Source organism: Montipora foliosa, chromosome 10 (assembly GCF_036669935.1).
Source record: "Montipora foliosa isolate CH-2021 chromosome 10, ASM3666993v2, whole genome shotgun sequence".
In the NCBI taxonomy this organism is placed as follows: domain Eukaryota; kingdom Metazoa; phylum Cnidaria; class Anthozoa; order Scleractinia; family Acroporidae; genus Montipora; species Montipora foliosa.
The window spans coordinates 9,004,118-9,021,069 of NC_090878.1; the positions used below are offsets into that span (position 1 = coordinate 9,004,118).

Below are 16,952 nucleotides of genomic sequence, written 5' to 3' on the forward strand. Positions count from 1 at the left end.
GCAAAAATGTCTAAAGTGTGCAAATTACCGTATCAAGAAATGCGTCTTATTAGGCCATTTGCGAGTTCATGTCTGCCTCCTCTTCAAAGCGAGTCTAAGTACAAAGTTTTTGTGATGGTAATTAGTTCTACTTTACATATCAATGAAAACTAATTTCATAAGAAAAGCTTCGCACTTAAACTCGCTTTGAAGAGGAGGCAGACATGAACTCGGAAATGGCCTATTTCATGACCAAAAGCTATTAGCCAACATCAAAAATACCATAATACTTTGAGTCCCTCTAAAATTTTGCTTAAGAATTGTTTCTCCTGGGACCACTGTAAGTCACAAGAAAAAATAAAAACAATGCTTATGCAAAATTTCGGACGGACAAACAAAGAGTATTATGACATTTTTAGTACTGGCTAGTTGTAATCTGGTGTGAACATGGTCTTAATGGGCAATAACAAACAGAAATGGTTTAGTAATGCTTTGCAAAACGAAATAAGTCGTTTTGAAATGAAACTGTAGACATACAGAAGGTTAAGTGTTCTTTTGTAAAGCGGTTTGGTCAAAATTGCGGAAATGGCTTAGAGTGTTTTGAAATGGTTCAGACGCCGATGTTGAAACGGAAAAGACATTTATTCAAGTTGGTGTATGAGAACCCATCCGTCGGCGAAATGCGAAATGATCAGGTCTGACAACAAATGATCTTGTGCTTTGTAGCAGAATGGTTTAGTTCAAGAAGGAACGTTTCAACTAATTGACAAATCACTTAACTCACCGGCAAATGGTTAAATGAAGTGTCAAATGGTTTAATAACCGGTCAATTGATTCAGTGCAAAGTTAGCCTGCGTAGCAAGCGTTCCTGTTCGACAGAAGAGCTTCGAAACGATTTTCCGCAAACTGGCCGCGCGGAAAATTCGTTTCGAAGCTCTTCTGTCGAACAGGAACGCTTGCTACGCAGGCTAGTGCAAAGTCAAATGGACAAGTCAAGACTGAAATGATTTAGTCGACGGGGAGTCTGACGTAAATATCTGTCGTCAGCACAATAAAACACGCTTCAGTGTTCTCTTTCTTCCTTCTTTTTGGTTGAATTTTTCTTTTAACAGAGTGGACTTACAAAAAAATATAGAAACAATTGGACAAAACTACAGGATACGTCAAAAGGAGATTGAAAACAGGAAAAAAGGGGTGCTGAATAAATTTTCATTCCTATTCTTAAGGTAAAAATAAAATACAATTTTGCCCTAAGTCCCCCCATTAAGAATCCAAAAAAATATTCTATGATGGTCTGCTTGCAGACAACTGGGGAATAGAATAGATAGCCCACACCGTGACAAGTTCAGTGGATCTAGTTTAATGTAGCAGTAGCTTATTAAGTCGCTACCAAAGCGTTTTACCCTTTTAAGTCGAACACTAACCTATTTTATGGTTACAAGAATCTTTTATTTTTTAGATATTGATGAAATACCAGGATGTCTCCTTTTCCTAAAAAATCATATCTTCACCGCGCGCAGTGAACATATAATTTTTATCTTTCACATGTGAGGATATAGGTGTTGTAATGGTAACCAACACGATTAGCCAATAAAACGCGAGCTTTCTCTTCATTGTAAAATACTTTTGTGCTTTAATATAATTCTTCTCTACGACATTAACATTTTTATAGCAAAATTTGACATTATCATGATTTGTTTTTCATAACTTTCATACCTTGTTTCATGTTACACAACATGCGTGTTTTAGTGGTTGGTAACCACTTTTCCATCATTTCGAAACTGAATACAACAAGTTTTTTTAAATCTAGACATTTTTAAATCTAGACATTACATGGCCGCTTGGGGATACGAATGTTGTCTTCTCGTGCTGAAAGTATCTCTCACTCGTTCGCTTCGCTCACTCGTGAGAGATACTTTCAACACTCGAAGATAAAATTCGTATCCCCGCGCGGCCATGTAATATCCTCTATATCTCTAGAGCACACCCTAAATTAGCATAACATGAATAGCTGAATTTACTCTTGATGACAGACGAATCTCACAAACCAAGTATTCCGCTTCTTTCCACAACCCACGGAGGAAACCAGTTAGGTGTTAGGTCTAGCACTTCGTAGTAAGTTTCTATTCGATCTAATCTCCTATAGAGAGTCTGGAGAGACTTCGTTGATAAATACTAATTGAAATGAGTGGAAACTTCATGTGAAGTAAACTATGACACTCGACACAATATGCGAGAGTGCTTAAATATTCATTGTCACCATTGTCATGAGGGGAAATGTTCTGTAGTACCTAGCCTGTAGGACAAACGTGTTTCGGAGAATTACTTAGGTCTACTTAAGCGAATTACACTTCCTTATAGTCTTCTCCTTCGCAGCCGTCTTTCAGGATGTCACGTAACGCTACAGTTTCACAAAAACAAAGAGCGGGACAGGGCAAGGCTATCGAGAAGACAACTGGGACATAGCACCTTAATCTTGGCTATCTTTAAGCTGTGGACATCATTAATCAGATGAATTTCTAACAGTTACATTTAGCCCTGCTCTCGAAAACAAAAACAAAAAAACTTTATCCAAAAAGAAGGAAGAAAGAGAACACTGAAGCCTGTCAGGTCGCGGCAAGTTTTATCGTGCTGACGACAGATATTACGTCAGACCCCGCGTCGACTAAATCATTTCAGTCTTGACTTGTCCATTTGACTTTGCACTGAATCAATGAATGAGTTGCCGGTCCCCAGGCCCCTTTGTTTCCCCCTACATTTGCAAAGACTTCTGGGATCTCGAGGGGGCAAACAAACCCGTCGACAAAAGGTTAATATTTGGTTGGCATTTAAGGACTTTCTAGCAAATGCTGGCCCAGGCTCAACTCCCGGCCTTTACGTTTGTGGTGATTTTAATTTTCCTGATATCAACTGGATTTTCAAGTAGCTCCAGGCACTGATAATCTCCCTAGTATGTTGTGTGATATTATCGATGACTCATTGTCAACACAAATGAACCATGCTCCGACAAGAATTACTGATAATTCAAAGAACATTCTCGATCTTGTATTTACTAACCAGCCTGAACGCATATGTGGTTCAACGACTTTCGATTGCCAGCTAGCCACAGATCATCTTGGCGAGCAGTTCCACATTAAGACCCGCATAACCAAGAGGGCACGCGTTTCACGTTTTGTCTATGATTTCAAGAAAGCTGACTTCGAGGGCCTCAGACAACCTCTCTCAGCTATACCGGCAGTTGGATATGGGATTTGATGAACATGATATTGATCAAAGCTGGGAAAGTTGGCGCGATTTATTCTTAAACGCTGTTGGTTCATTTATTCCAAAAATTATGCTCAAGGATGACAAATCTCCCAAATGGACTGATAGTGAAGTTATCAAGTTATCAAAACAAAAGTACCGCTTATGGAAGAGAGCCTGAAGCATACTAATTCACCAATACTCTGGAACAATTAGGGCGAAACGTAAACAGATAAAAACTGCTACCAAGCAAAAATATCATGACTTTCTAATGAATATGCAGACCAATCTTAATGATGACCCGAAGAAATTCTGGTCTTTCTACGGGCCAAAAACAAAATCTGCAAGGATTCCTAAAGTGGTCTGCTTTGGTGATCAGAAGGCTTCTACACCTGTAGCTAAGGCTAACCTATTCGACCGCTTCTTTGCCTCTGTTTTTCAGAAGCCCAATATCATAATGCATACAATAACAAGTACGCACACAGTTACAGATAATGAGCTTCACAGAAGAACTAAAAGCTATTAATCCATCGAATGCTTATTGACCGGATCAAATCCCAGGGAGACTTCTGAGATTGCTCCCTCACTCACGCGTTTAATTAATCTATTTTTACGTGTTGGCTGTGTCCCTAAGTATTGGAAGTGCGCTAACACTGTTCCTGTTTTTTAAAAGGGGTAACAAAGAGGACGTTATCAACTACAGACCCATTTCTTTATTAAGTCTTGTTTCCAAGGTTGCTGAACGTTGCGTTTTCGCTCATTTCTATTCTTTTATCGCTGGTAATATCTATCCGCTGCAGCATGGGTTTGTTAAGGGACGCTCAACTATCACCAAGCTTTTGGAAACTGTGCATCGGATAACAAACGCAATTGACCAGGGTGTTCAAACTCACCAGTGTTACACAATCTAAATGGGTAATACCCATATAATTTAAATTTAGATCAGTGGGTACAAGCCATCTCAATATGATCATCTGAGTCATGCAACCATGCATGCACCGTATTTAGGACTAAGAAACCCATTTTGAATAGTGCTGATAAACTGTGTTTAGGTCTAAACGCCCATTCTAAGTAAGCAGCCATCTTAAATCGATTAGCTTTCAATATTGGTAATGGGTCTTTATTTAATATTATACAAATTCGCCTTCAATCAGTAGCGTGCTTCGATGGTGTGGTGGTTACCGATGATTCCTTACGCGTAGCTAAGGTTCAACCTTTTTGTCATCCATATCCGTCGATCATCTTAAACAAAAAATTTCCTATTTTTCCCTTTTTTTTTTTCCTTTTTTTTCCTGTCGAGAAAATTTCTAAGTATAGGGTAAACTTCATGTAATTGAAGTGAAAGAGGAAACACATATTTAATGAGTTGCTTGGATGACTCGGATGATCATCTGAGATGGCTTGCACCCACTGATCTAAATTTAGATTATATGGGTATTACCTATTTAGATTGTGTAACACGGGTGTCAAACTGACGTTGCTTTTTTAGATTTCTCCAAGGCATTTGACTCAGTCTCGCACCCCCACTTAATCAGCAAGTTAGATCAAATTGGAATTAAAGGCCCTCTTCTGCAGTGGTTCAGAAGTTATCTGGATAACAGGGTTTAGCGTGTGGTAATCGATGGCAAAAACTCTGAGTGGTTACCAGTTACCTCGGGAGTCCCGCAGGGCTCCCTGCTTGGTCCTTCTCTGTTTGTGTTATTCATCAATGATGTGCCTTGTGCTGTGTCTCAGTGTAGCACATTGGCTTTGTTTGCCGACGATGCCAAATGCTTCCACACTATTAGATCTGCCAGTGACTGTGTGCTGTTTCAAGGTGATTTTGATAACCTGGTTGAATGGAGTGATGTTTGGAAGATGGTTTTTAACATGGATAAATGCTCGCTTTGCACGATAACGAGGAAGCGTAATCCAATAATTTATGATTTCAATATGAGAGGCAAGGCAGTTAAGAGAGTGGGTGCTCAGCGTGACCTTAATGTTCTCATCACTTGTGATGCTCGTTTCAGCGAGCACATCTAAGCCCAGGTGAACAAAGCTAATGAGATGTTAGGTTTTATCCGTCGTACACTCGGCAGTAGGAGCGTTCAGTTTATGCCAACATTTAGATCTCCTTACGTGGCCCTTGTGCCCAGCGGCCCGCGGCCCACGGCCCGCCACTGCCTAGCGGCCCGGCGGACCGTGGGCCGCCGGGCCGCTGGGCCGTGGAGGCCCGAAGGCCCGGAGGCCCGGAGGCCCGGTAGCCCAGTCCTCATTTTCCACAGTTTTTCTGTCCAGCAGTAACGATGGAAATAAGTGTCTTCGTCTGGTACAGCAGGTAGAATGATTTCTCAATTTCGGCAGCGGTCTTTGCTGTGGGTTGCGAGATAAATCTGCAAGTGCGGTTACACTAGTCTCATCAGCTTCTGGGAATGCTTTCCAACACAATAGCTTCCGATAGAGAGAGGTGATCCTCGCACTTATCTGGACAATTGAAGCAATTGTCTCTTATTGACACCTGAAAAATTCAGGTTTGCTCCAATGGGATTCGATCCCGTGACCTCGGCGATGCTGATACAATGCTCTACCTCTCCGGCATTAAATCAATTTCGATATTGACTGAGCTGAGAGTAATCAGCGCCGGCGTTGAGCATTGCACGTTCTTAGCTGTGCAGGTCCAGCCTTGGATTCAAGCAGTTGTTGTAGTAGACCATCACCGCCATCATATTCTATGACTTCAGCTGGTATACCATCCTGACCAGACGCTTTACTATTGTTAACAGCTTTTACAGCTTTCCTACGTTCTGCATGCTCTCTGGAGCAGTTAGGTGGTCAGTTGCATCAATGTCTACTTTGCCTTCTTGGTTCAGCAGTGAGTGAAAATGCTCTTTCCATGTCTAATGTTTCTTTTATGTCTGTAAATAGCTGAGTTCCGTTTGCATTCTTAAAGCGGGACAACAGTGTTCGTTTTGGGGCCGTAGGCAGTTTTAAGTGCGGACTACATTCCCTGTGAGTTGTTACACTCTCCAAACGTTTCAATTTCTTGCGCTTTCTTAATCCACCAGTTGTCTTTCATTGTTCTTAGCGGGTCAATTTGTTGATCTCATTCTTTTCCGTGAAGGACTCGATGAATGAAATGGATATATATTTGAAGTGTGGCTTATACACGACAGAGAGAAGTGATCACGGAAAAAAAATTATTTATCGCACCCACACTTCTGCATGTCATAAAAGCTTGAAAATTCTCTCATTTCAACTTGTCTCGTTCCTTTTAGAAGTTGCTTGATATCTGGATTTAACAGGACAGAAATGAGCTAATATCAAGCAGGGTTCTTACATTTTCGGCAAAAGCATAATTTCACTCCGACGTTTGCCGCCAAACGTCATGTTTAACCTCTCTAATTATTGGCATTATCAAAGCTAGCCTACCTAACCTTAAGAGCGCAGAGATGCAGCTTCTAGGTGCGATCTCGAGACAATTTTAAGTGATAAGAACCATCCCAGTTACTCACTTATATTAATGCCAACGATCAATGCCACTGTTCTCGAGTGACGAATCGCGTTATAAGCGTTAACATACCACATTCTAGGACTGATAGGCACATGACGTCCATGACGTCCTTTGTGTTAAGGTCAAGTCGCATTTTAAACAATAGATGATGTTCTCGGGAGTTTTAAGTCTGCGAAACCCTAAGTATTTAACATTGTACATTGCCTCATATTTTTCATGTTTTAATTTTGTTATCATAAATTCACCGTATTTTTTTTATTTAATGATGGATTAATTAGTAAAGGTATTATTATTATTATCATCTTGTTTTCGCACATTGGATTTCCAATGGAACTTCAGTACTCCAGGAAGCTTGGTGACAACAAGTCTCCTCAAACTTCTAGGACCTTCCTAAGAATCCTTGCCGTATTCAGAATAACACTTTTCTGAAGCTCGTCTATCTTGGTTTCTATACCAATATTCTCTAGTCTCCTCTTTAAATCCTTTGGAACTGTTCCAAATGTTCCGATTACAATAGGAATTACCAGCATACAGCAACCATTTTATATCAGCCTCCTGATGGTTTCTCTCGAGGTACAGCTCTACACCATGTTTCTACGGGTTGCTTTAGAGTGATTGCCCCAAGCTGCTATCTGATGCAATTCTCCATCTAATTAAGGAGCAATGTTCCACTAATAGATGTCAATGTCACCAAGCGGGACTTAAGTGTACCGATCTCTGCAACTTCGATGATGCTGAAGATGATGGAAGCTGTGATAAAGATCCTGATGACGATGACCATGAGTCATCTGATGTTGATAATGTTGATGATGATCATGACGACGATGACGATGAAGAGGAGGAGGAGGAAGAGGAAGACGAGGGAGATGAATAGGATACATTTTATCCTTGTCAGGGAGTTGTGATAAAATTGCATTTGCTGATTGAAAGTAAGCGGTGCAAAGCATTTCATGAAAAAAGGCTCTTTTACACGTTATAATGGACACGAGATCAGATTTATTACTGTTACGTTACAGAGTTGTCTAAGTTACACTCCAATAGAGAGTGTAAGTAATATTGGGACAATCTGTCGCCATAAACAATAAGTACAAGGCATTATGTGATCCAGCCTCGTTTTCACGTTGGCGTGGTCACGTGATCCGTTCTATCACTATTACGTATCAGATAGATTCCAATTAAAAGTATGAGAATTTTTGACGAAGATTCGCCACCACTGATGATGGCTACAAAGCATTTGAAGGTAAAGCCTCGTTTCCATGTTGGACTCTGAGAGTCACCGTGAAAGCCGTCGGTGCAAGTTACAAAATTGTCGACAACATTTGGCATGTTCCTTAGGGCCCCCTTAACACATCTAGATAGTCGGCTTGCTTTCATCACGAAATTCCCACGGGATTACAGATGCTCCCAGACTATCAGCACTATCCACGAAAAGGATGTATAAATCACTTGCTGAGTTGAAGATGACCTTGTTTTTAACGGCCTTGCCTCCAGAACGAAACTGGCAACGTTAGTGCATCTTAATACTTTAATATTTATACTATCGTGAGAGCAAACAAGAGATTATCAAACAGGGACAGAACGGAGTTACAAATGTTTCCTTTCTCATGTTTTTCCAAGTAATTTTAAAGGGATAGGGGACTTTGGGAATGGTGGTAACGGCTGCAATTATGTAACCTAGACAAAGCGCATATTGTATCAAAGTTCATCAAACAGCTACTAAAACTAGTGAAAATGGTTGTCTCCTCATGACCATGCACCAGTACGCGGCACGGTAAGGGTCTTTACCTTAATTCACCGTACATTAATGAATTTTCTCATGGGCTCTAATGCAACGGCACTTTATCGCCATGTTTTTGTCTGAGAAGCTAGTGAACTAATCAAACAGGTTTATTCGTGGCCATACCTTTAACTGATCAGGAATGGCAGTGCCTCTTAACTTCATGGCATTCTAAGATGTTTACATGTACATCCAGATTTCTAGATTATCGAAAAATCTGTTTGTTTTTATGATTGCAGCTGTACTGGACGTAACAATCAATGGTGCTCCAGAGCAGTTTATCATCGTAGGAAATGAAATACAGCTGACATGCCACTACAACTCTTCACCAGCGCCATTAGAAGTACAGTGGCAGAAAAATGGATTACTCATATCAAGAAATGCCACTATGGAGAATGGTACGCGAGGAAACATCACTCATTTTAATGAAAGCTCGGTACAGCTGACGATCAGTCAAAGTGTCTCAAGAGATGCTGCGAACTACACATGTTTTGTTATAAACAGTCTTGATAATTCATCTGATACTATTGCGATTCGAGGTTTGTAGCAAGACAAATTGTTATATTTCTTGTTCTTTGATTTTAAAATACGACTGTGAGCTTTCACTTCAAGACTTAAACGTAAGAGAAATAATGGGATAAGTCTGTCTTTTTTTCTAAGAAAAAGGGTGATTTTGTCGATAGAAACTGAAACTGAGAAACAAATAGTGACTCTGAAGTGAGATTTTTACCCCCTCCCCTTCAAATCGCTTATGTTTGTTTTTATTTATTCATTTAATTTTTTGAAAGAACAAAATAAATGTACAGATGAAGTTTTTTCTTTTCATCCTTGTTTTCCTGTTAAGATCAAGATAAACGAGACAGTGAGGAAACGTGGCCACCCCTTTCGTGGATATAAGGGCCGTCCAGCTAAAACATGTCTATCTTAAGTCTCTCCCTACTTTAGCAAAGCAACAAGAAGAGCCGTAAAAATCTACAGCAAAAACTTCTCTTTGAAATCAGTACCCTCTCTCCAATCGGAAAAACCCTAACTTTTTCGTTTTATTAATACACTCTTGTATTTTTATGTTCCTATACGCTCTTACCAATCGTAGATAAAACCCCTCTAGCAACCGGAGGGTGTAAAGTATATGTTCCAGGTTAGGGTTGTAGGTCATTATTTTACCATAACTGAAACAACACAAATCTTTACAAAAATGCTACCCTTAGGTTAAACATTATCTAAAGCATAGTTTTAAGGCTTAATTCAAAAAGGTTTGTGTTGTTTCACACCCTCCATATCTAACAACACACAATGATGCTTCTTACAAAGGGCTGACACTCGGAACGTAACCTTTTAAATCTCCCCAATTATAGGGTAGTTAATCAGTTACTAAGATTAAAACAACTCAACATGGTGCAAGCTGTATGCCTAATTTCGACTACACAAGGTATTGATTTACGATGCTCTCAAGCATTTAATCGACAAAGTCGCCCTTTAAAGCTACGTTAATACGAGCAACAAAAATGTCCAACTTGTCTCGCAACGCAACATTGCTGCGAACCTAGGCGGAAAGAGACGTTGCGCGTTTTACATCCCACGCACAATCTATCTCGCAACAAAGAAAATGTGTTGATTTTGTTTCAGAAAGTAGTACGGACCTCTACTATCTGCAACACGCTGCAGCAACTTGCAACACTTTTTTTGTTGCGAGACAGGTTGTGCGTGGGATGTTAAACGCGCAACATCGGTTTTAGAATAGTTACGCAGCATTGTTGAAAGACAAGTTGGACGTTTTTGTTGCTTGTATTACAGTAGCCTTAAAAGTTGTACAAATTCAACTCAGTTGGGGTCAGATTGTCTACGAATGGTCCCGAGTTACTGATTGTTGTGATAGCAGTTCTTCCTATCACAGATTCGACGGTATTTAGAGATACTGTATGTTTCATTATTTCTTGAAGAATTTAGAATCTTGAAAGTTATCGTTAAAATTTATGTAAAACGGTCAGAAGGCAAAAAATCCTCTTGGGAGCAAAAGGAAACGTACTAAATTCCGGAAAACAATGCAATGTCACTCTTTCACCGAGGGTCGAACCGAGGACTTTTGCTGATCTATTTATTTTTAAAAAGAATTTTAACTGACAATTAAGCCAACAATTGGTCAACATTTTCCCTTCAATGCCTTTCAAATATTTCGTTCTCTGCCATAATAAACGCAACCTGAAAAATCGCATTCATATTCTATAGTTCGAATGATAACAACAAACAACAACTTTATTACGGTTTCTATACTATTTAGATTGTCTGCTCATTGGGGTGCAACAAAAGGGATCAATTGAGGACGTCCGCGCCCATTGCTCCTGCGCATTTTATCGTGCATGTCACGCACACGTCATGCATCGCAGACCACGAAGGTAAATAAACATGGCATCGAGCCAGTGTTTGATCCTCGCTCGGGCAAAGGGTTGCTTATGGCATCATGGGATAGCTGTGGACCCAGGTCTTCTCGGAAATGTCACGCAATGACGTGGCAGTGCGAATAGACGATCGCTTTGAGAACTTCACAGCGATTTTACTCTCTTAAATGCTCGGGGACCCCCATTTTTCTTTCCGTAGATCACTTCCTTTCCTGATTTTGTCCATTTTTAACAAAAAAAAATCTGTACGTGACAAGTTACAAATATTTCGCCTTTTATGCTCTTATGCGACCGAAGTTTTCTTTCTTAGACTAGCATGCATCGTTTTTCAAGGTCTATTTCACCCCAGAAAAAGACATCAGCTGCGAAAGTTTATTTAGTTATATATTAGTTATGTTGAATTGAGTACGTTTACCTGATCTAAATTTCACTAATGTAGCTTTTTTATTGCTCAGTTGTATTAAAGCTAAGATCGTCTTAAAATAACGCAAGCTTCTAAAAGTGCACCTCATAATCTCGAAAACAAGCACGATGACCCCCCATTTTTTTGCCTTTTTTGGCAAAAGTAGATCATTACCTTTCTGCGTGGCAACTTAAAAAAAATCTGGGCGCGAACGTCCTCAAATAATTACAATATATATAAACTAAAAGCAATAGACCATATTCGTATTCTCAGTATTGGACTGGAACTGGCTTGCAATGGAGGCTAATGGGTGGGGGGTGGGGGGGGGGGGGGGAGTGGAATATATTAAAAGGTATTCGCATTTGAAAAGATTCCCCCGCATTAGCCTGCAATACTTAGAACACGAATATGGTCTATTCTCTAAAAATATGTAATTCATGTTATTTATACTAAGTAATAAGTGTCACATTGATTGCTAAAAAATTTGCTGCGGTCCATGTCATTAAGATATAGTCTCAAATATGTAATAATTTTTAACTCCACAGTTAAACCAGACCCACCTCAGAGTGTGATGATTGCATCAAAGACATCTAGGACAATAACAATTTCCTGGAAATCTGGTTTTGATGGAAACAGTGAAATCAGCTCATACACAGTGGAGATTAGCGAGGACAATCAAAATTTTAGTGACGGATACTGTCAAGGATTGTCCAACAGTTCCTGTAGAGTATCGGGCCTCATAACCAACGCTACTCTTGAGGTCCTTTATCCTGGTCGGATGTACTACGTTAGGGTGTTCGCAAATAATAAAGTTGGGCAAAGTGAAGCAAGCTCCATAGTAAATGCAACCACAGACGAAGAAGGTACATGCATGCCTAGTTGTAATAATTTTTTTTATGTTCCAGAGGACAATAGTAGGTTTATGGCCGGCATTGGTAATTACCGCAATTTTAAGCTAGTTCCAGAAAAAAAAACACGATTATCGTCACGGTTTATAACGTCATATGAATTCTTCCAACTACAGTAGCGTGGCAGTAAATTTCTGAAATAGCACTTTAAGGAAAACGCAACTGTTGATTGCTTGTGGTCTAAGCCATTCAATGCCAACAGCAAAGGTTACGGAAACAAACGTTCGATTCTATTGCACTTACGATAAATAAATTTATTTTATCTTCAATTATCTTATCCCATCCCGAAATTATGGATTGCGAAGAGGTGAGAGCCCTCGCTTTCCACCAATGTACATTACGTGGCCCGGCTTCAATTCCCAGACTTCACATCATATGTGGGTTAATTAACTTTGTTGGTTCTCTACTCTGCTCCAAGAGGTTTTTCTCTGGGTACTGCGATTTTCCCCTCTCCTCAAAGACCATGTAACCCTTGTTACTAATCACATTTCATACCGCTATATCAATCTTGATCCCAGAGCTCTTCTCTTGACCCATCGAGAGAAGAGCTCTGGGAAACTCTGTGTAGGAGATCATGCGCAGTAGGGCTCTTAAAGCCAAGAATTGGCTATTTGAACTTTACGGCGCCTATTCAATCCTCGTGCTAACATGAATGCAGCAAGTAGAGACGCTTTTGATTGTTATTTACGCCAACCAATAAGACGACACTTTGTTTCAGGGTTCCCCAGAGCCTTGGGTCGATCCGAGGCTCTGGTGACGAGAATGATTGCTATATATTCTAAAAACCAAATTTCAAAAATCAATTCCTTTCAGTCCCAAGTGCTCCTCCGACTTCTGTCCAAGGACACAACTCAAGTTCTACAAGCATTTTCGTCAGCTGGGGAGAGGTTCCAACAGATCATCAAAATGGTCTTATTCTGAGTTACACCGTTACATACAGGGCATTGCCTAATGGGTCTGAACAAATGGAGAACGTGACTGCTCCAAATACAACTGCTACTTTGACAGGTCTGAATGAATACACTAACTACAGCATAACAGTGTTTGCATCTACTATCAAAGGAGGTGGAACTAAAAGTGTACCTATCGTTGTCATCACAGATGAGGACAGTAAGTTTAGCCAGTATTTTATGTTTCTTCTGCTCTCAATCAAAGGCCATAATTCTCCTGCATCACTGTATTGTGATGTTGCTTCTTGATTTTTGATCGCGGGCTTCAAAAGAGTGGACTGACGTACTGTTCCTTTTTAAGTCATCTCAGAAATTAGTTTGCGCTGGTTTTTTTTTTTTTTTTTTTTCAAGGAAAGCGTTGCATGAAAGGTGGAAATTTCTCTTCAGTGGACGTTCGTTCCTGGAAAGTGCAAGCTAATTTTTCATGTCACATTTACTTGCTTGGCCCCCTTTTTTAAAGCTTGATGACGTTTTTATACAAAAGCGGTTCATTTATTCCTCTTCCGACCTTAAGTGCTTACTGTATTTGTTCTTTCATTACAGAGCCAAATGCCCCTCCTGGTAACTTTCGCAAATTTAACACAACCTCTACTAGTATTGTTCTTCAATGGGACCAACTTGAAGCAGATGATCAAAATGGTGTTATAGTGAGTTACACTGTTACCTACAAGGCATTACCCGATGGGTCTGAGCAAACTCATCTTGTCACTGCACCAACCACTCTAGCTACATTGACGGGTCTGAATGAATACACCAACTACAGCATTACAGTATTTGCGTCTACTATCAAAGGAGGTGGACCTGTTAGTCAACCACTCATAATCATTACAGATCAAGACGGTAAGTGTATACTGATTGGTTATTTCTGATTTTATTACAATCATCACAAACATTGTTCTTCGGGTGTCTGATCTATAACAATTGGTTGTGCTGTTTGCAGTAATTTGCCTTCCATTTTTGTTGTTGTTTTGTTTTCTGTGTGCTTTTTTCCTCTTTTTCGTGTTTTTTTCCCGTCATTTCTTTACTTTTGTATTAGTTTTTTCTTTAACGAAGCTACTACGCAGATATAGTAAAGAAAGTAAGAGTTTTGTCTTGCTGATAGGAATGATACGAAAGCGACACTGTCAGGTTAAAACCCATCGCCCAGTTCTTACTTGAAAGACGATTATCACTAACCATTATTTAATACCCGATCCGAGATTTAGAAGTTTGCCCTTTCAAAAAGCCTGAACAATGCAATTGTATTGAAAACAAAAATTCTAACTCAAAATTAAGGACAAAAAGCAAAACCTTTGTGTGTGGAAAATAGTGGTCAAGCATGCCAAGGCAGAATACTAAACGGAGTGTGACCCAAGATATAGATCACGTGACAGATGTCAAACTACCAATTATAAGGCTATAAACATTAAAAAAGACTCAACATAGTGCTAGCTGTATGCCTGATTTCGCTCCCATAAAAAAACAACGAGAAATTGCTTGCTCGCTCTCAAACATAATATAATCGACAAAGTCGTCCTTTAAAAGTTGCACAAAATACATGTCACCACATATGCGGCAATATGCAGTTGGGGTCAGATTGTCTAAGAATGGTCCCAATTTATTTGATGTTCTGATAGCAGTTCGTCTTATCACAGATTCCACAGTATTCAGTGATACAATATGTTTCATTATTTCCTGAAGAATTTATAATCGCCAAAGTTATCGTTATCGTTAAAACTTATGTAAAAAGGTCACAAATCCCAAAAAATCCTTTGGGAGCAAAAGGAAACTAAATTCCGAAAAACAATGTCGTGTCTTTCACCGAGGGCCGAGAGACTTTTGCTGATCTCTTTTAAAATTCCTGAACTGAATCTAAACAAGAAATTAACTGACAGTGAAGTCAACAATTGGTCACCCTCAAAAACATAGAGTATATGATAATTTTTTTTAAAGCTACCGGAAATTAATTAGCATAACACGCCCGACTTTAACAACCTTAAGGTGATCTTCAATAATCCTTTCTTCCACCAAGAAGCGTATTCGTGCCGTAGAAAAGTTAAATTCTGTGTGATTTGTCACTACCTGTACTCAAATACCATCATATTTGTTCTTCACCTTAGTAATATATTTGCCTTTACTGTCTTTCGAATATTTCGTTCACTGCGATGATAAACAACACCTGAAAAATCACCTTCATATGCTTCGAATGATTAGCTATAAGTCCATGTCATTAAGCGAGGTTACAAAAACAAGCGTTCGATTCTATTGCACTTAAAAATGATTTAACAAGGGTCCGACTGCACCTCTTCGTCTCCACAAACCTTATTTTAACTACTCCAATTAGACACCAATGGCACGACAGTTGTCAATTCCTCAAGTTAAGATATAGGAGGCATTTCTTTTCAAAAAGGACAAGTACTGTCAGTAGCTCAACAAAGTAAGAAAGAAGAGCAAAGAAGTGAAAGACCTAAATATCTATACTGCTAATTTTATCATATCTTCAATTATCTTATCCCATCCCGAAATTATGGATTGCGAAGAGGTGAGAGCCCTCGCTTTCCAGCAATGTACATTACGTGGCCCGGCTTCAATTCCCAGACTTGACATCATATGTGGGTTAAGTTTGTTGGTTCTCTATTCTGCTCCAAGAGGTTTTTCTCTGGGTACTCTGGTATTCCCCTCTCCTCAAAAACAATGTAACCGTTGTTACTAATCACATTTCATATTACTATATATACTCTGAAAACCAAATTTCAAAAATCAATTCCTTTCAGTCCCAAGTGCTCCTCCGACTTCTGTCCAAGGACACAACTTAAGTTCTACAAGCATTTTCGTCAGCTGGGGAGAGGTTCCAACAGATCATCAAAATGGTGTTATTCTGAGTTACACCGTTACATACAGGGCATTGCCTAATGGGTCTGAACAAATGGAGAACGTGACTGCTCCAAATACAACTGCTACTCTGACAGGTCTGAATGAATACACTAACTACAGCATAACAGTGTTTGCATCTACTATCAAAGGAGGTGGAACTAAAAGTGTACCTATCGTTGTCATCACAGATGAGGACAGTAAGTTTAGCCAGCATTTTATGTTTCTTCTGCTCTCAATCAAAGGCCATAATTCTCCTGCATCACTGTGTTGTGATGTTGCTTCTTGATTTTTGATCGCGGGCTTCAAAAGAGTGGACTGACGTACTGTTCCTTTTTAAGTCATCTCAGAAATTAGTTTGCGCTGGTTTTTTTTTTTTTTTTTTTTAAAGGAAAGCGTTGCATGAAAGGTGGAAATTTCTCTTCAGTGGACGTTCGTTCCTGGAAAGTGCAAACTAATTTTTCATGTCACATTTACTTGCTTGGCCCCCTTTTTTAAAGCTTGATGACGTTTTTATACAAAAGCGGTTCATTCATTCCTCTTCCGACCTTAAGTGCTTACTGTATTTGTTCTTTCATTACAGAGCCAAATGCCCCTCCTGGTAACTTTCGCAAATTTAACACAACCTCTACTAGTATTGTTCTTCAATGGGACCAACTTGAAGCAGATGATCAAAATGGTGTTATAGTGAGTTACACTGTTACCTACAAGGCATTACCCGATGGGTCTGAGCAAACTCATCTTGTCACTGCACCAACCACTCTAGCTACATTGACGGGTCTGAATGAATACACCAACTACAGCATTACAGTATTTGCGTCTACTATCAAAGGAGGTGGACCTGTTAGTCAACCACTCATAATCATTACAGATCAAGACGGTAAGTGTATACTGATTGGTTATTTCTGATTTTATTACAATCATCACAAACATTGTTCTTCGGGTGTCTGATCTAT

At 39.6% G+C, this 16,952-nt stretch overlaps 1 protein-coding gene across 2 annotated transcripts in view; it reads left to right on the forward strand.

The window, feature by feature from the left end:
* LOC137974462 (receptor-type tyrosine-protein phosphatase delta-like) overlaps window positions 1-16,952 on the forward strand; it is a 78,660-nt gene that overhangs the window by 8,012 nt on the left and 53,696 nt on the right. Inside the window, exons 3-8 of one of the 2 annotated variants that reach the window (XM_068821471.1) lie at window positions 8,729-9,028; window positions 11,834-12,151; window positions 13,010-13,306; window positions 13,690-13,986; window positions 15,900-16,196; window positions 16,580-16,876. In XM_068821471.1, coding sequence (XP_068677572.1) covers window positions 8,729-9,028; window positions 11,834-12,151; window positions 13,010-13,306; window positions 13,690-13,986; window positions 15,900-16,196; window positions 16,580-16,876 — 1,806 coding nt within the window. The remainder of the gene's footprint in view (window positions 1-8,728; window positions 9,029-11,833; window positions 12,152-13,009; window positions 13,307-13,689; window positions 13,987-15,899; window positions 16,197-16,579; window positions 16,877-16,952) is intronic. The other variant, XM_068821472.1, reaches the window with a different exon arrangement.